We start from the raw sequence: 20,168 nt of genomic DNA, 5'->3' as shown, positions 1-20,168 counted from the left end.
ATTTACTGTAATAATATCTTTTAAAAGTATTATTTCATGTAAACATTGTAATTTTGTGTATTTAATTAAATGAGAAATATTGTGTTTTAAGAAAGAACTCTTTGATTTCTTTCTTTTCGAATAGCAGGAACACGTTACAGTTTTTACATAATTAAATATATAAAACGCTAAATTGTATATATTTGTAAATATAATATCAACATTTATTATAAAGTGAAAGTAAGAAATTTCTAACTGAGTTAGTTTCTAACTAGTTATTTGCTAGTTGATAATAAATTGGATATTTCATAATTATTTCTATTACTTATAATAAATGTCATGATAATGTAGATATTACATGTTATTATTAATTACCTATCTATAAAAGGACTAAGAAAGTTATTTCATGAAAGAGTAGCGCGTGGCAACTTTCTACGCATGCGCGACCACGTACCTACGATATACGGACAGCAACATAACTGCCAACTGCCAACAAACACTTCAGTACCTTTTAATAGCATTATTAGCTGTCCATTTGTTTATTGCATTTATAGCATTATGTCGTCTGGTGGATGGGAAATAGTTGGAAGAAATAAGAAAGACAAAAGCAATGGCAAGATCAATAAACTTACAAAAGTAGAAAAAAAGAAATTTATCGAAAATGTACCAAAAGTGGAAGATTTTCGTAAGTGTCTCTACTCAACTTTGTATAAAATTGTTATTACTTTTATATACTACTACTAATAAAAATTCTTAAAGTTTATAAACACTTTTATTCAAATAAAATGTTATTGTAAAATTTGCTTTATATATACATTCAAAAATAAAGTTTCTAGATGAAAATATGTTTATTGCATTATACAGATGAAAGTATGTTAGTTTAGAACTTATCTTTTTTCAGTTCCCTTAAGTCAAGTAAAAACATTATATGATAATTTGGATAATAACAAGGAAAATAAAAAGCCGTCAAAGGAGAAAGAAAATAAAATGAAAGAGAATGAAGAAAAGAAGAAACAGCAGAAACAGCAGCAGTCTGAGAAAAAGAAGCAAGAACCAAAGGAAAAACCCCCAAAGTCTATAAAAGATGCATTAAATGTGGTATATATATATATATATATATACTTTTAAAAAATGTTCTTTATGTATAATTTACAGATAAGTTTATTGATATTGAAATATCATTTCCAACAGATTAATGCAGAAGAGCTTCGAAATATTTTTACTAGTAGTCAAACTAAATTTCCTGAAGCTCCATTAATTTGGTTAAAAGATCTTGCTGCCTTCCTTAATATAAAAATACCTGTTGATAAAGAAGATGCAGTCTTTTCTGGGAAGCCTAAAGACTATCCTTTAAGTATAGTACCTAAAACAATTTCTTCCATATTAGAAAAGGCAATTGATATGGCAGGCAAACAAACAGCCCAACTTTTTTATGAAAATACTCTTACTACAATGGCTACTGATATGGTTAAGGGATCACCTGCTGTGGGTCATAAAATATTTTTACAACTTCTAGCACGTATTAATCCTGAAATGACAATTGCTAACATTTCTAAATTGATCCGTGTAAAAAATTCCTATCAAAATAGAAAAAATATTGGTCTTTCTTTATTGTGGGCAATTTCACAAGCTGGTAGAAAAAACTTAATTGTGGGTTTGAAAGTATGGCATGAAGTAATGTCTCCTATGTTAGAGACAAAGAGTTACTGTAGTTATGTAGCACAAATTTTGAATGATCTTGTATTTGGGCATGACATCTGTTATGATCTTAAACCAGAACTTTATCTTGACATTGTAGAAGATACATATTCTGGGAAGTTTAATATTCCTGTTTCTGTAAGCGGGGAGATCAATAACAGCATTGAAAAATTAAGAGTGGGTATTTGAGTGTTATATTAATACAAAACACCATTTTAGTATGAAATAGACATAATTTTTTTTTATTCTTTTTAGTCAATATTGTTTAAAAATAAGAATATAAGTTATGTGAAGCTGTTTGAATTGTTAATTACAAAAGTTACACAGAAGGTAGATACAAACTATAGGGATGAATTAATCAAAGCACTTGTGACTTGTTTGGCTACAGATCCATTTTGTTTCTTTGTGTGGAGGTCTGTTTATGCCAAAAATTTATATCAATCTCATTTGATTTTAATGTATATTGGTAAGAATAGTGATTTAACTTTATAGTTGATATATATATATAATGGATTTATTAAATTTAATTTCATTTAATTTTTTTTAGATGCTAAATGGCATGATTTGCACATAACATTAGAAACAAAATGTTTAAAAGAAACATGTATAGAATTTCAGACAATTAATGAAAGGTGGAAAAAGGGCAAAGATGAAGGTCTTGCTAATAATTGTAGTAAGATATGCAAGGTAAATTTAAATATTTGTTTTTGTATTAAATAAATATATTTAATATTTATATAAAAATAATACTTTTTGCCGAAATTGGAATGTTTTATACGCATTGTATGTGACAAATGTCTTGAAATATGGAAATAATCCATGTAACATTTGATTATTGTATTATACACACGTATATGCGCAAAGCATGAGTGTCAGCGGAATACTACGTAACGTATAAATCGCGTGTAGACTAATTGCCTGTTTGTGAGTGAGGAAAGACGTTTAAATACCGGTATAATTTTCCAGCAATAACCTGCAAAATTTGCATTTGAGCTTGTTTTTATTTTGAAAAATCGTGAGTGTAATATTTGAATGATTTTGAGAAATCTGAATTTTAAATATAGTGTAGGTTAGGTACGTTTGTTTTGTCGGAAGGGGACTATCGATCGCATATTGTCCCTTCAGCATCGCTACTGACGACATTAACATCATTCATCGCGTCATTCCTTTTTGTACAAAGATACATATTACAGACAATATTTTAGAATAAATAATTTAGAAAATATTTTCATTTCTTCATCAACTCTGTGAATAAAAAGTACGTATTCAGAAATTAAATTCATTTACATATATACATCTGTAATAAGATTGCTCTTTTGATAATTGATATTGACCTTTAGACTCGTTATGTTAAATGGTAAATAAATTAACATGTAATACATTGTTCTATTACACTTTTATTACAGGCTTTGTTACTGAAAATGACAGCTTCTGCTAATAAGAAATATTCCTGGAAAAAGGGAATTATTTTGTTATTACTTTTTATTAGTGCCATCCTTGCTTATGACATATACAAACATGATGATTTTAAAGGTATATATATATATATATATATATATATATACACACACACACACAATATACATACATATATATACAAAAAAAGAAATATTCAGTCTGTTTGAAATATTATTTAAGTATATTAATTTTTATATTTATAATATAACTTTTTAGTAAATAAGTTTTTAAAAAGAACTGGATTAGTTGCCTATGGACAACAGTCATGGATTGTAGTGCAAGAATATTCCACTAAAGCACTTGAATTTATAGAAGATACTTCACCAGAACATTATAAAACAATTGTTGAAACATGTAAACCTTATATTAAATTAGCAGGAGATGCTTATCTTTTAATGAAGCATCTTTCTCTTAAAGTTTATGGTAATATTGCAGAATATATTGGAAGAAATGGTCCACTGATTGTACAAATAGTAAGTCTTAATGATTTCAATATATAAGTTGTAGATACTGTAAGTAAATACTTTGCTTGCTTTATAGATAGAGTATTATGTCCCAGGAATGTTGGATGAAATTAAATTACGAAGTAATCAAGGTTTAGAATATGTAAAACTTTACTCAAATTTATGTGTGGAGAAGTTGAATGAACGCTCAACTGCAACACTTCAATGGCTAGAACATAATGTCTTTGTGTAAGTACATAAAAAGTTTTTGAAGTATGAAGAGTTATACTTTATAATATTATGTTTTTAGTGGAAAATTAAGCCCAGAAAATTTGCAAAATTATGCCTCAAAAGCTATTGACACCACACAGACATTAGCGAGTCAAACTTATGATTGGGTGTATGAAAAGGTGCAAACACTTTCTAAAGTTCCATGAATGAAATTTATTAAAAGTTGCATACCGATTTTTTCGGTGATCAAAAAAATCTCCTTTCATACCTCTGCATTTAGTTCTACAATTCCAAACTTGATATTATACATTTCCAAATATATTGTGACGGCCATTTTACCTGTGATATTTGAAAAATGTATCATACCATTAAGTATGATATTAAGATCCATAAATTTAATGAAAATGTCAGTTTCTTTTTTAAGTTACTATTGTCAAAATAATTATTAAAGTAATATATAGACTACACTATATGTATGTAGTACCAAACTTAAAACCTCATATTTGTATATTCATTAATATATTTTCATTTAATGTTTCTAATATGGTGTTGAATAATAATATAATAACAAGTTGATTTATAAATCGGACAATGTATTAAATAAAATTACTTTTTGGTATTATCTTTTTTTTACAAAAATAAAGCTAGATTATTATAGATTATTGTTGATTTTATAGTACATGTAAAATATTAACTTAATGTCATTGGATACAGCAATAATAATAATAATAATAATATTCATAGGACATACAGAATAATGTTGATAAATATATGTATAGTAATATAATTATTATTATAATTATATAATAGCGCTAATCATGCAACTCTAATGGTGATGATTATAGTGACAATGATAAATTTAACAAAAAAGGAGAAACAAATATTAAAGTTTTATATGGAAAGAGATCAGTGGAATGTGATACTTGTCACATCCATAGAACTATGCGTGTAAAAATGTATTTCATTTCCTTCCTTTTCAGAAATGATTTTAGTAGAAATTATGTTTATTTTTTTTATATAATTTCACAGCATTTTTCCCTGATTATATGTATGAGCGTGCAATACTAAAACGCACACTGATTATGAAGTTAATGTTTCAGTTTGAATTACTGTGTTAAAGTTCATGAGGAAAAAAGACTTTCATTGTATTTTTATATATTTGGTTGCATAAATATTCCTCTTCTTCGTCTCTAATTCGTGCAAGTACTTCCAAAATTTGGCTGTAAAGAGAAATCAAATAATAATATATATTTCATTCCATAATTAAAATCTTTTTGTTTTTTAACAAGTATGCAATGTAAATACAATTTAATCATAATTATATCATAATAATTGCAAATTTTAGTTTAAAAATTGATCAATATATTTACACTATGGTACATGGTTCGTTTCTTCCTTTAACCATTTTATCAGATTGCCACTTTTCCTTTTTAATGGATGGAAAATGAGTAATAACATCTTTTGCAGAAGCATGTGTAGGCCTTATCTCACACCATGGACAATCAGTTTCTATCATCAATTTATCTGATGGTATAGTTGTAACAGCGAAAAGGTTTTCTTCTGTTTTTAGAGAGCTATAAATAACATCATGTGTTAATTATTTGATATAAAATAAATATGTTACTTATTTAACATACCATCCATTGATACCAATATACAACCCCATTTGTAAAATGGAATTAGCTTCTTCTGGGTTACCATCAAAAGAGTGTACAACACCAGCTGTTAATGTATCTTTATGTTTTCTTAAAATTCTTACAAAATCTTCACTAGCATTACGGCAATGTAGAAACATTGGTAACTTTAAAGTGGAACATAAAGATAATTGCATTTCAAAATATTTCTTTTGAATATCTTTGGAGCAAAATTGCAGCCTATCATAATCTAGTCCCATTTCACCAATAGCAACAACTTTATCTTTATTGTCTGCAGCTAGATCCGATAATGATTTGAGATATGCTTCTGGGTTGCCACTTTCTTCAAATTCATTACAACGTGTCGGATGACAGCCAACTGTAGAAAATAGTCGCTCTGAAATATACGTAACAGTCAATATATGAATAAATTCAATAAAAGAGAAAAAATAATAATATAATATGTACCTAGGTATTTCCATTGACATGCATTTTGTTGTTGTAGTTAGAGAATAGAATCACAACACCATTGCATCTCTCTTTCACTGGTTTCTTCATATGCAATGATTGTATTTCAGTCTAACAATAAGAAATAAACAGTAGCTGTACATTATAACAATAAGTCTTTACCCTCACAGTTGAAAGCCTGTAAGGTGCATAAAATGTTAATTGTACCAAAATCATTGTACTTTTTGTAAAACATTAATATCTCTACATAAAAAATAGAATTTGAAAATTATAAAATATAGCTGCCTGTGATAGAGAGACGCGACAGTACACCAAGTTATACTTAATTAATATTATGTTTTCATTATTTATACAAAAGCATCTCACCATCTGTTCGTGCTATTTCAAGAGCCTTTTTGCTTTCTTCTATATTACCGGCAGTGATTATAATTTTTGAAATATTATTATTCCAACTTCGTTCTAAAACTTTATCCAAATCTGGTAGATGTTTTTGTGATCCATGATAAATTCCTTGATACATAGGATCTGTCAAATTGGCCCCGATGTCTGCATTAAAATTAACAACGGTAGAATATATTATTTGTTAAAGTATAACCTTTTTATAAATATCTTAAAAAAAACACAAAGATACACTGTAGTTTATGCATAAACGTCGATTATTAAAATGTTAATACGATTACTGAATAAAGAATTTAATTACCTATAAATTTTCTTAAATTACTCATTCTACTACCGAGCATTCAACCTATCAGTGAAATGACAGTTTTCTCAAACACGATGCTGTCTGAAAGGTTAGCAGGTGTCTTATTTAACCGGCGTTGTATACATACTAACATATGAGTGGATATTTGACATGCCATGAAAATAGAAATTATATTTTTTTGTCATTTATTGTACATGCAATGAATTTAACTACAATTATATTTTGTGAAAATCAATTTAATTTTCATTGGACGTACTTTATATTATTTCCTATCCTCATTTCAGCATAGCAAGTATATGTATTTTGTACTTATAGTATACTACATACTTCCATATATTGTGTCTCTGTAATCCTTTATAAAGAATTACAAATATAAATTCTCTACTTCGAAGTAGCGACTTAAAATATGCGTCATTATTATATCATAACCAAATGGATAATAAAAATATAAAATGTATAATTTATAATATATATTTATTACAAATTGTTTATTACAATTTTTTTATTACAAATTTTAATTCATTGTAAAGGAAACGTTCTTTCAACTTATTATTATAACCTATTATTTAAATTATTTTTATTGAGTCTCTTGTTCTCAAATATTTTTTTAACTGAAAGTATTCAGGAATATGTTATTACTGTAGTGATTTTATGATAGAGTTTATTTTCTCAACACATTCTTCTTTTTTCTTTGTAACAGCTGCTTCTGCTTCTACAAATTGTTGACGTCCTATCTTGCCTGGTACTAATTTGTCTACATACAATGCTTGTTGTTGATTATAAAGTTCTTTTAAAGTTCTATCATATTTCTGTAATTCTTGAATACGATCATATACATCTCCTGATTCTCCTTTCAAGCGTTGTGCAATTTCAGTAATAGAACTGGTTGCACTCTTATATTCTTGATTAATACCTTTTACTACAGATAGAAATGCATTAGCATCTTTGTTGGCTTTAAGATATGCTAACTGATCATCTAGTTCATTGTAAGAAGTTACTCTACGATCTTGTGCAGCTAAGATCTTTTCACACTGCCCAGCAATTCTTAATTTACTTTCTGAAACTTCATCTTTGTCAATTGAAAAATCAAGTCTTACATAAGTAATTACTAATAAAAATAGTAAATATAAAGCTGCAGCTACAAGCAATGGTTCTTGTAACATCAATATACGTGGAAATGTATATTTTAGTTTAAAATTCTGAATATGATTCTCAACTAAATTCTTCTTAGTAACAGAAATTACTGGACGACCAGTAGTGTCTAAGTATGTGTAATAAAGAGAATCTGGCAAACGTGTTGCAGAATATGGAAGGCTTAATTCAATATTTTTGGAACCTTCTGGTAAGATAATCTTTACAATTAATTCATCTACAACCATATCATCAAAAACATGATCCAACAATCTCATTTCTAAAGTATATAGATCTCCAGAATGGAATAAATACTCATAGCTAGGTACATTATATCCAACTATATATTTAGTTTTCCAACCACCAAACAGTGGAAATCTTGGGCGAAGATTTAGTTCTACTGAATCCTTTTTAATACGAGTATGTGATGTTGAAATGTTACCAATTTCATCTCTATAATAAATATCAGAGGCAGCTGCAGGTAAAATGGTATCGAAACTTTGAATACTAGCTTCCCATGATTTTGGTTCTCTGGCAAATTCATATCGTGAAAATGAGCCTTTTAGTAATGCTCCAGTATGTAATAAGTCAATATGTTCTTCTACTGCTATATTACCCCAGTGTGATATTTCAATATTCCTTTCAAGTCTGGTAACTGTGAGGAATTTATTGTTATTTTCAAAGTGTATGTTTAATTCTTCATAAGAAAATGGAGAAAGTTTCTCATATGGACCATATGTGATAAATGAATCACTCTGCGAAACAGGTTTAAATTTAGTGTAGCTTTCAATATTACGTGATGGTAAAGATACAGTGGTTGTTTGTTTCATTATGCTATATGGTGCATAAAGATAAATATTTCCTATATATTTTACTAATTGTTTTTCTTTTTGTGTGATCTCTTTAGGATGAGGTATAAGTTCATGAGCTAATATCCATTCAATTTCAACAGACATAGTTCTTCCAGGAGACAATGGGTCTTTTAATTCAATTTGATAGAAAGTTTCATCTGGATAAGCATTTACCTTCACTTTGGTTAGCTTTAATTCAACTCGCACAGGTTCTCTATAAGCTGCTATGTAACTAAGACTACTTTTTTGTTCAGGTTCCAGTGAAAAAAGGAAATTTCGCATGTGTCGATCTTTACTTCCATTTTCTAATATAAGTCTAGTTGTAATTTTTGTTAATTGAGATTGCAGATCAATATGTTTTTCCACGTTCTTAAAATTCAAATCGGGATCAATGGTGCTGGCAGTAGCGAAAGATTGGATATTTAATCCGAAAAGTAACACAATATTCCATAGCAATATAATTGAACTACGACTAATCATATTTTTCACGTAAGAATTTCTTTCAGCTCACTGTTGATTGTCGTTTAACACTCTTAACTAACCGGTAAACGAGTTTCAGTCGGTATCATCATAGACGTGGCGTTTATCTAAAAGCACGTATTATGTAGACGCGAAACTCATATACGAATTATACGATATACTTCAAGTATATTTATAATACATACATATCTCATACAGTTTCCTGAATTTTTACAAGTATAATTCAAGTGTGAATTGCAATGAATTTGCATTGTATATGAATTGCAAAATTACGATTTTTTAAAATATTTACATAAATCCTAAATACTTATTTAATAAAACAAAAAGATAAAACTGAAATATATGAAATCATATTGTAAATGTAACTTACAAATATATATACTTATAAGTATATTAGATGATGAATTTAACTTTTTAAATTCTGTTATATTAGGTTATATTGTATTGCCACAAATACCAGTATTGTATAAAAATTGTTATTAAACTTAGGAAAGTGATTTTATCTGAAATCATGCTTAATTCAAGAAAATCTTTATGTAGCCAGTAAGTAATTTATAATATATGACTTTAACCAAGCATATAAAAATAATCCAAAATATTTTTGTTGAACAGTTTAATATTTTATTGTACAAACAAAATGTATAGATCACATTTAAGAAAGTTTTATAACTATCAAACATTTTATCGATGTTATAAAAGGGAATCAGAAATTAAACCCCAATCTGATACATTTTATAATGTAAGTAATTAATCAAAATTTGATTTTACGAGGGATGCAAATCAGTCAGATCTAATCTCATTTTATTATTTTTTGATTGAAGTTCAATATCGATGAAAATAATCTCAGAGAAGTAAATAACTCTATGCAGGTAAATATAACATAATTATAATATGAAACATGTAATCATAATATGAAATAGAAATTGTATAATTAAATATGTAGCATACTATTTCTTTTTTTAAAATGTAGTGTAGTATAGTATATAAACACACTAACAGCAAAATTATCATAATAGAAACAGAAAGAGCAAGATACAAATGTACCGAATTTTAACGATTTTGCAATTAGGAAAACAAGTAAGTATGATAAAATAATATCAATTTCCTTTAATTAATGAATAATATACAAATGTATGTTGTACAGATATTATATAAAATTAAGTTTCAATAATATTTTCATTTCAAATTTCAGGTCTTGAAAAAGTTCATCCATATCCTAAGCAAAATCTTGACGTTATCTATAGTGCTGTATATAGAGAATTCAATAAGTTATGCATATCATATACATATTCAGTAATAGAAGGGGAAATTGATAAAATAAAGTGTACCATTGATGTCACATGGCCTTATGAAGCATCCTTTTGCAATATAGCATCAAACAAAAAGAAAGCTGCACATGATGCAGCATTAATGTGTTTAGATTGGCTATATATGAATGGGAAAATTGAAGATTCTAAACCTATATTATATGATAATGAAAGTAAACGCAGTTTTTGTGAATCTCAACGATCTGTTAATATTAATCTTTCACCAGAGTTCACAAGTAAAATACAATCTTTGATTGATACTTTTAATAATGTAAGGTTTATAAGTAACAGAAGTGTTTGTTTAATACTTATAAATATCTTAATTTGTTTATTATGATTATTTGTAGGAAGTAAAATCTATAATAACAATACCATGTGCTACTGAACTTAATGAAGACAGTTCGGAAAAAGAATCGGAAGATAATCTTTCATTAGATGATGATTTTGCTGAAATGCATAGTAATCATTCAATAAGGAATGTAAAAATAAGAAGATATGAAGACATAACAGATTTGCCTATTATTAATTATAAGTATGTATTTATATATCTATACATAACATTTATTATCAAATTATTTATTGCTTAAAAACTTCTTTCAGGGAAAAAATACTTAATGCTTTAGAAAATAACCAGGTTTTGATAATTAAAGGAGACACTGGTTGTGGCAAAAGTACCCAGGTTCCACAGTTCATACTGGATAAATACATAAAACAAAATAATACACATGAATGTAATATAGTTGTGTCAGAACCTCGTAGAATATCAGCTATTTCTTTGACTGAACGTGTTGCGTTTGAAAGGGATGAAAAAATAGGCGATAAAATAGGTTATCATGTTCGTTTTGATAATAAAACGCCAAGAACAAGTGGCTCAATTTTATATTGCACAACTGGCATACTCCTGCAAAAATTAAGACATAATCCTACATTAAAAGGAGTATCACACGTAATTATAGATGAAGCTCATGAAAGAAGTCTACAAACAGATATGTTGCTAATGTTATTTAAAGATATGTTGGAACACAATCCACATGTAAAACTTATAGTTATGTCTGCAAGTATGAACACAGATGTATTCCAACAATATTTTTCCACCACAGTTATTGATGTCCCTGGAGAATTACATCATGTAAAAATGCATTTTTTGGATGATATTGATTTTTTAAATAAGAACTCATCAAATCAGGATACTCCTATGAAAATAGAAATTCCTTTCAATAACATAGTGCATCTAATACAATGGATTATTAAAGATAAACCACCTGGAACTATTTTATGTTTTCTCCCCGGTTGGAAAGAAATTAAGGAGTTATATAACATGCTCCAATATAAAATTAGTAATTTATTAATATTACCACTTCATTCTAAAATTTCAAATAATGACCAGCAAAAGGTTTTCAGACCAGCTCCTGATAATATTACAAAGATTATTTTAGCTACAGATATAGCTGAAACTGGTATTACCATCCAAGATATAAAATATGTTATAGATACTGCTGTTAAGAGAGAAGTAAGATGGGATAAACAGAAGCTTCTATCCAGTTTAGATTTTGGTCTAATATCACAAGCTAGTATTTGTCAGAGGTAATTTTTATTTTATGCAACGTTGTGATTTTATTTTCAAAGAAAGAAAAGATTAAAATATATTTTTATTAATATTTAGGAAAGGAAGAGCTGGACGTGTAAAATCTGGTGAAAGTTATCACTTAATTACTCGAAAACAATATAATGAATTAGATCTATATCCGACACCGGAGATATTAAAAATTCCATTGGAAGAAGCAATTATTATTAGTAAAACATTATCTGATAAGAAAGCATTGGATTTTTTTAATAATATGATTGATCCACCGAATATTAGTTCAATAATTTCTGCTGTAAATAATTTGAAAATTTCTGGCTTTCTCGATAAGGATGAAAATTTTACAAGTTTGGGCGAACGTGTTTCGTATATTTCGTTGCATCCGAATTTAAGTAAAGCTGCAGTACTTTCCTGCGTTTTGCAGTATGTAAAAATTTACATTGTTGCTAGAAGATATTCTTATTTTTCCATATATTTTATACTACATATTTATGTTTATATTTTTAAAAAGTTCTTGTTGTATATTTCAGTTTATTTTTTTAGGTGTTTTAATCCTGTGTTATCAATAATTACTACATTTTCTTCTTTTAATGGACCTACTCTTTCGTTAAATGAAATATCAAGTCCCTCTAGAGTTTTGAAAGGAAAAATGTTGAAATTTCACGAAACAAGTGATCATATTGGTATATTAAAATATTTTCAACATATGAAGTACAGTGATAATAACTCGTTATCTGCTGCCATGCAGAATGCTGATCGAATTGAGTTTAAAAAAATCTTTAATGTGACACAAAGTAAGTCTGTTATACATATATGTGAGGAAAAATAATATTTAATATTAGGAATAACTATTGTTTATTCGTAGAGCTGTATTCGACATATGTAAATGAACTTGTAAGGAGTGGAATGGTTTCAGAGACATCTAATTTTAAATATTTGAATGCATATTCTGGTAATAATGAATTGATTCGAGCGATCTTATTTGCTGCTACGAATCATTTGATAAAAAGAAATGTTTATGGATATAAAAAAAGATCTTTTACAAACAAAGCAAACATATTAATGACTGAGTTAATATATTTTTTAAAAATACATATAATTATAATATACAAGAAAGGGCTAAAATTTATATAGTTTTCTGCTTTTTAGGGCTAACGAAGTCGTTAAAATTAATAATGGGAGTGTAAATTACAATAGAACAACATGGCCAAGTGAGCTTTTGACTTACATCAATAAGATGGAGTTTGTTAAAAGATATTCTTGTGTAGTTTCTGATACTAGTATGATATCACCATTATCGGTCCTATTATTCAGTGAAGCTGATGTTAAGTGTGAAAAGGTATGTTTTTGAATATAACCGTTAATATATGTTTATACAATGCTAAATGCTATTTTTCTTACAGATACAAAACAATGTTTCCACCGAAGAAGAACAAATTTGTATTAGGATAAATAACATAAAGAATTTAAATTTGACGTGTAAACCCGAGTTCGTATTTCTATCTATATTTTTTACATGACCAACTTATCTTTTATTTTATACATTGTCTTTTTCCAGAATCGCGGACATGCTATTACAACTTCGAAGTATGTTGTGGGGTATCGTGCATTTTATAATTAAATATGAAGGTAAAAATGGTTACCAAGATAAGCTACAGTTAGTTCAACCATTTAGAGACAATTTAATGGTTTTAATTTCAAAAATATTGACGGAATCGTCACGACATATTGACAATACATCAGATGCAAACGAAAATTTAAGAATAAAACATTAGAAAAATTTAAACAATGAACATTTTTGTGACACTGTATCACAGAATCTTTAATTCTATGTTAATATTTAGAAGCAAAAAAAAAATAACTTATTTACTTATATGTAAATATAAATAAATACATATAGTGATGATAAGAATATATAATATAAATATATAATTTTAATGTTGCTCATTTCCTACCTGTCATTTTTGTACATGTATAAACATAAATTTCTCTATGTGTGTTCTGTAAATCACAGTATAATCTTCGTTGTACAATAATTTATCTATAGTTATGTAAAAATTCAATAGCATTTGTATTTTATAAAATTTCATATAAACGTGTCGATATATTATTCTTTAGCAACCTAGTATTTAATACTTACAATACTTACATCCTGTTTCGCTAAAATCCTAAAACCCTGCCAACACCATGTTCCCCGAATTTATGAGAGAGAATATTAAGAATTAGATTCTCAATCCCAAAGTTATTCACGTTAGATTTTAATTACTAATCGCATATACAATATTTGTAACTTCGCCGTCAATACAGTACAAGATATTTGTGATTGTCAAAGCTACTTTCATTAACGTAGCATTAATTTTTAATGAATTATGCTTATACTGATTGTTAGTTTATCTACATATATCTTTCTGTGATATCAGTCAGAAAACTGATTACGATTGACGTTGAAAATTGCCTTTTACGTATGCAATTTAGTTTTATTGAGAACGCTTTAGCTTCGGTTTAGAAGTAGCCATTGAAAACATTCGATGTAATCGATTAAGTCGTAAGTCTGTGTAAGTACGTTTATATGTCAAATAAAACATTCCATATATATATATATATATATATATATATATATATATATATATATATATATATATATATATATATATATATATATGGAATGTTTTATTATATATATATATATATATATATATATATAAATGGATTATAATAGTTATATATATATTATATATAACTATTATAATAATATAATAATATAAAATATATTATATATAGCACTGCTATATTGTTACATTATAGACATTCAATATATTAAAATCTATTTTATATACATCTGGCAGGTACATTGAAGCGTGCGCTTCTGATATGAAAAAGATTACTCTATTACGAGAGGCGAGGCGCGACGATTCTTATTAATATTTTTAAGCTCTAACATATAACAATTATTATTATTTGTTTTGTTTCTATTTGTTTAACAATTATTTTTTATCCTAGAATATAAATATATATGACTATAATAAATTAATAGAATAACGAAAGTACATATATATTAGGATGTAACATACTATAAATATAAAATACATAAATAGGAAATATGTAAAAATCTATTTCGATAATAACAAATACAGTTAACTTTATATTTCATGATAAATGCCATTATTAAACAAAGCGTAATATTTTGTAACAATAAAGTCAACAATGAGCACCAAATTAAATAAGATAACCATTAATTAAATAAAATGTGAAACATCGGTAAGTAGTCGAGGTCTCCTTTGATGAATATATAAAATGTCGTTATAATCTCTTTTATTTCATGACTAACATGAAAGATAACAATAACAAGTGTATTAATAACATTAAAATTCAAGATTGGATAACTACATGGTGGTGTGAAAACAAAACAACTTTTACGTTGTTTATATAATTTCCTATTTGTGCGTGTTGTAATCAATTCTTTATATGTCATTTGATATAAAAATTTGTTTTCCGTTTCGTAAGGAAATTACTATCACATCGACTAGCAATTATAAGTTGTAGTATTACAATATTCTAGTAAGAATATCAGTAAACTGTTTAATTATTTATCTATTATATCTTTACCACATAATATTGCACTTCCGGCCACTTCACTATCAAGTTAAATTACGATGGCAATTTCTACGTATCGTCGGCCACAATTCCATTTTCCTCCTCTAAATGAATTATATATATATATGTCGGGTTCACATAATGATTAGGGTTAGGGGCGTGAAACGAATCTTCATTTGGATTAGACGTTGTTGTTATGCGATAAAGGAGATATTTACTAGTGCAAATATGATTATTACAGAATTTGACAAGTAACCGTGGTAATTAGATACTCGAGAAGCTAACGACAATGATCCTAGGTTCAATAACGAATCTGCGGTCAACGGGACAACAAAATGCGTTTTCTTCCAAAGTCCAAGTTGTACTCAACTTGCTTGTCCACGGTACAAGTATTATTAAACTAACTCTTTGTTAAAACGTAAAATATTCACCGAGCGTAAAGACGCTATGTAATTCGCTAATGAGACCTCACGAGAAGAATGACTTTCCGTCACGATGATGCTGCAGAGGAAAACTATGATGTGGTGTGTCTAAGGACACGAGATCATCGGATTCGTGGAGAGATGCCTTCGTTCGGAAAGTGAGGGAAATTGACGTTGCTGTTAATTAGTCAATTTCCATGTTGGTGGTTAGAGAAGGATGCTAGCCACCCTTGAGGAAAAGTTGCTAGCGGGAAGCGTCGTTCGCGAGAAAAATAAATTTCCCCTATCTTCCCGTAGTTGGGACAAAGACTGTTTGCCTGTTTGAAGGACTTTAGTTAACTAAATTTTAAGATTTATAACGGGTCCTCAGGCTAGCTGAACATGTACTGTGGAGATGCATCGACATTTGGTAGTCATCTTACTCGAAGAATAGGGTCTGCGTGTGGCGAGCCACGGAACAGAAACCGTTGGAATGTTTACTGTCGAGTGCCGCTACAACTATTTCTTTTTAAGGAGAGCTATACTATTACTACATACCTTTGTTAGACAAAACGTTCATCCCTTGATCGCGGCTACGTTTGGCGACTGGTTGTCGCCTCGAGCCCAAGCTCATTATCACAAGTCTCGAACAAATACAATCGGATTGAATGACGACAATTGCTTAATTACGGCTGTGGTAGAATCTAGATTACAGTGTTAAGGGATTTTCCTAAAGTTCCAAAGGGAAGGCTCCGTTGTCCTTTCATCTCCGACATATATATATATATATAGATATCCTTCTTGGTAGAATATAAGGGATACGATTAAATAAATCTTCCCTTAAATTTAGTAACCCTTTTCATAACATATGATATAAGTATATCAAGAGTCGGTAAACTAGTAAATGCGAAGTAGTTTACTTTCAGATTTACTCAGACTTAATATCAGTAATTAAACTGTACATTTACCCGTTCAGAGAACTTTCAAACGCGTCTGTCACGTTTTATCAATTAAGTAAAAAGGAATTTACGCATAGTTATCCTTAGATTAAGAAAACCAGTTCATTAAACAAAAATAGTAAAAAATCAGTAAAAGATAATTCTATACATTCAAGAAACTTCTACTTATGTTTCTACTTAAAATCTAGGACTGTCTGTAAAAGATACAATGTAATGTGCAGAAGTAATAGAAACATGAAAGTACTGGCCCTTAAACGCGTTATTAAACAATACTAATTATGTCTTTTGTGAGAATGTTTGTGAATTGCCACTATTGTGAAAATATCTATCCACGTAGATAGATGGCAATTTAATTTTGATTTTTACTCATTCTGAGTGTATTTAGTACTGTATATCCAAGTCATTTCATTCATTTTACTATATAGTCTTTGAAAAAGAAAAAAAAAAGCAAGACGTAAAAAATTCTATAATTACCATCACAATCATCAATTGCAACCTCTAAACAGGTACAATAATTATACTACAATTTATGCTAATCAATTCTTTGCTACACGATATCGAAATAATAGAAAAACAATACAACTTTACTCATCAAACAGCTTTACGATTAAATTGGCTCTCTAGTTCCACACGGCGGAAGAACCGTGATGAAACTCTCAGTCTCGCTATCGCTGGTGCTAAAGTTTGCCCTTTCTAAAACACCGTTCTCATTCCTGGTACAAAACGGTTGAAGGTACGCGTGCTTCATTCCAATTTCCACGCCTGAGAGTCTGCGGAAATTTCCAAAGAAGACACTGTCTGTTCCAACGCTTTCGGCGCCGCTTTCGCTCGCACCGTCACATACGGATTCTGTCTCGTCGGTTTCCGAAACGCTGCTCACCTCGTGTTTCAGTAGCTGTTTGTGCGAGCCATTGCTGTCTGTGCTGCTTAAGTATCCGCTATCTTCTACTTTCATTCGTGGCTGCTGATAACCGGATAAATGACTCGTGGAATTGCTGGTCGATTCGCAGTTTCTGGAAGGTTTTGTCAGATGCTTTTTGTAAGTTTGAGGTTCGCTGTTCCTCCTCTGGTTATCCTGTTTACAATACTGATCGAACAACTTCTTTTTATCTTTATGACTACGAGGATTGCTCCATGATGCAGAAACGTTGGACTTTGACTTGCCTCGCGTGCAATTGCTTCTGATTGGGTCTTCCAATTGGTGTTTGCACCTTGTCATCGATTCCTCGGGCAATTGAAACTTGCAGGAGTAAGAACAATCAGTGGTCCCTACGTGAGTGTGTTCAAGCGGGACAGGAGCACCGTTGCTGGTCGTAGGGTCACCCGCTTCGGCAGGACTCCTGTCCCAGCAGTTTTTTGACAGAGAGTTTGATGGTAATTTCGCGTCCTTCACACGGCGCGGAGGTTTCGGATGCTGATAGATGTCCTCCATAGGTGGTAACGGTACCACGTCAGGTTGGTTGCTCGGTTGTCGTTGCCTCTTCAACTGTCTGGTCTCTGGCGTTAAATACTTACACTTCTTCCAGGACATAGAGTCATCCAAATGGCCATTTAGCGATTTGGTGCTGTTAGACAAGTCTCTGGGACACGACTTCAGTCTAGCTTCGTAGATTTCTCGAAGGCTACCGTAGCCACGTTGCAAACACGAGCCATTTTTCGACGAGTCTTGATCGCGAAAACTGCCTTTGCTTTTAAGGAGGATTTGAGCAGGTCTTTCCAGAGAGTCCACGTAGATCTCATCAGGAACGTCCTTTTCGTAGTTTACGTCGTCATTGATCTTCAATTTCATCGGTTTCCTATCCAACGTGTCTGGCTCGTATTCAGATTCATCCTGTTTGACGTAGTTCTTCGGGGAATCTTGAACCTTGATAGTTAAATGACCAGGATTCTCGGGCTCGTATTGAATTTCTGGCCCAGAATCGTCGCTACAGGCTGGACTATCATAACCGTCGTTCACGTACACTTCGCTAACAAGCGAGTAACTTTCCGATTTTTGCGAAGAAATTAGCTCGGGCAGGCTATTGTAATAGCTTCTTTCGAGGATATCCTTGTTCAGTTTATTCGGTACCATCATTTCACCGGTCCTAGTGTTAATCACAGCGTTTTGCATCGTCAGTTCCTCGTCCATTGGCAGAGCGGTGGATAATGCTGGACTCGATTGATCGGTCGATTCTGGCGAAGTAGACGACTTTCTGCTAGATTTCGACCGTTCTAAACTATCCACTTCATAATCCGTGATGTTGCCTGATCTCGAATGATGTTCTAGTACCTTTGCATCGACCATTTCGCGGATCACGGCATCCATTATACGTTTTGCCGTATTTTTAGCACCTGGAAGCTCATTGATCATATCCGGTAGCTCCTTTTTCGATCGTGTTGTATTTTCATTGAATTTATTCGCTTGTTTTCCAAGTGAACTCTCCTTGACAGCCATTCTCTCTTCCATTTTATTATCTTCGTCCTTAGGGACTACGATTCTCTCCTCTACAGCTTCTGTTTTCTCCACCGTCTCTTCCTCCAACGTTGCGTTCTCTTCCATCTGTTTAATGAACGAATTTTCGATGGCATTCCTTACTCTGGCATTAATGACATCGTTGCCATTACTGACCGAACAATCCTTGTTCCTCGACGAATAATAGTTCGATTCCTCGAACATCGACTTGGTCGAACGTTTTGAAACGCTATGCCGATCGCCTGTCTCCAGGATTTCGCTTCTTGCGACGTTTTGAAACGTTTTCAGCATCGGTGGATTATCCTTCCACGAAGAAAGGAGTTTTCCTGTTAAACCTTTCACGTCCGTGTCGAATTCTCGTTTGGCCAGCTCTCTTAAATACTCCAAATTCTTGTTGAAGGTTTTAGTATTTTCCTGAAGCGCTTTCCGAGCTTCCTCCGCGTCTCGCCAACGTCGTTGAGGCGTTGATCTGACGTCCTCTAACCATGCGCGAACTTTACTCTCACCTGGATTCGTTTGATCAGGTTCCGGAAGCGCAGGCGTGTCCCTGAACGAGTTTGTGCAACCTGGGCATCCGGTGCATCGTTGAGACTTCCGTGACTTCGTAATAGAACTCTGAGCCGAATTCGAAGCTGATTGTTGCTGATTTTTCATGGTGTCGCAGTGCTCCGTGTTCATTTCTTCTTCCGGTATACCTGAATCGTGGATAGAAGAAATATTGGATATTTTGAATTAGTTGAGAATCGTTTCCTGTCACCTTCCCTGATCGTTAAGTTAAAATAGAGAAAAAGAAACTG

The 20,168-nt window shown here is 30.4% G+C and overlaps 5 protein-coding genes across 7 annotated transcripts in view; 2 read left to right on the top strand and 3 right to left on the bottom strand.

The window, feature by feature from the left end:
• Positions 1 to 428: 428 nt before the first annotated feature.
• Tmem214 (Transmembrane protein 214) lies at positions 429 to 4,281 on the top strand. The gene is made up of 9 exons (XM_033343449.2): positions 429 to 664; positions 881 to 1,077; positions 1,171 to 1,854; positions 1,933 to 2,143; positions 2,225 to 2,364; positions 3,084 to 3,210; positions 3,352 to 3,608; positions 3,676 to 3,827; positions 3,889 to 4,281. The coding sequence occupies exons 1-9, from the start codon at positions 538 to 540 to the stop codon at positions 4,013 to 4,015; spliced, it is 2,022 nt and encodes a 673-aa protein (XP_033199340.1). The 5' UTR covers positions 429 to 537; the 3' UTR covers positions 4,016 to 4,281.
• Positions 3,999 to 6,863, bottom strand: LOC117161727 (deoxyribonuclease TATDN1). The gene is made up of 5 exons (XM_033343460.2): positions 6,612 to 6,863; positions 6,278 to 6,457; positions 5,447 to 5,840; positions 5,180 to 5,383; positions 3,999 to 5,029 (listed from the first exon to the last, which is right to left on the bottom strand). The coding sequence occupies exons 1-5, from the start codon at positions 6,649 to 6,651 to the stop codon at positions 4,924 to 4,926; spliced, it is 924 nt and encodes a 307-aa protein (XP_033199351.1). The 5' UTR covers positions 6,652 to 6,863; the 3' UTR covers positions 3,999 to 4,923.
• Positions 6,864 to 7,069: 206 nt separating this feature from the next.
• LOC117161722 (ribophorin I) lies at positions 7,070 to 9,198 on the bottom strand. Its single transcript, XM_033343452.2, has one exon. The coding sequence runs from the start codon at positions 9,074 to 9,076 to the stop codon at positions 7,250 to 7,252; it is 1,827 nt and encodes a 608-aa protein (XP_033199343.1). The 5' UTR covers positions 9,077 to 9,198; the 3' UTR covers positions 7,070 to 7,249.
• Positions 9,199 to 9,358: 160 nt separating this feature from the next.
• On the top strand, positions 9,359 to 13,897 carry LOC117161719 (ATP-dependent RNA helicase DHX30). Of its 2 annotated transcripts, XM_076621233.1 has the most exons (14): positions 9,414 to 9,431; positions 9,510 to 9,619; positions 9,689 to 9,815; positions 9,898 to 9,945; positions 10,093 to 10,153; positions 10,269 to 10,654; positions 10,731 to 10,915; positions 10,984 to 11,967; positions 12,047 to 12,388; positions 12,509 to 12,759; positions 12,831 to 13,035; positions 13,115 to 13,304; positions 13,369 to 13,454; positions 13,524 to 13,897. In XM_076621233.1, exons 2-14 carry the CDS (start codon positions 9,588 to 9,590, stop codon positions 13,738 to 13,740), a joined length of 3,114 nt encoding a protein of 1,037 aa, XP_076477348.1. In that variant the 5' UTR covers positions 9,414 to 9,431; positions 9,510 to 9,587; the 3' UTR covers positions 13,741 to 13,897. The 2 variants fall into 2 exon arrangements, with proteins under 2 accessions (XP_033199339.2, XP_076477348.1); XM_033343448.2 differs by having other exon boundaries at positions 9,359 to 9,619.
• An 855-nt stretch (positions 13,898 to 14,752) lies between these two features.
• LOC117161715 (uncharacterized) overlaps positions 14,753 to 20,168 on the bottom strand; it is a 68,912-nt gene continuing 63,496 nt past the window's right edge. For both annotated transcript variants that reach the window (XM_033343442.2, XM_076621418.1), the window contains exon 10: positions 14,753 to 20,066. In XM_033343442.2, coding sequence (XP_033199333.2) covers positions 17,527 to 20,066 — 2,540 coding nt within the window. In that variant the 3' untranslated portion in view covers positions 14,753 to 17,526. The remainder of the gene's footprint in view (positions 20,067 to 20,168) is intronic.

The sequence above is a fragment of the Bombus vancouverensis genome, chromosome 9 (assembly GCF_051014615.1).
Source record: "Bombus vancouverensis nearcticus chromosome 9, iyBomVanc1_principal, whole genome shotgun sequence".
NCBI lineage: Eukaryota > Metazoa > Arthropoda > Insecta > Hymenoptera > Apidae > Bombus > Bombus vancouverensis.
This window is presented reverse-complemented; position numbering and strand designations above follow the sequence as displayed.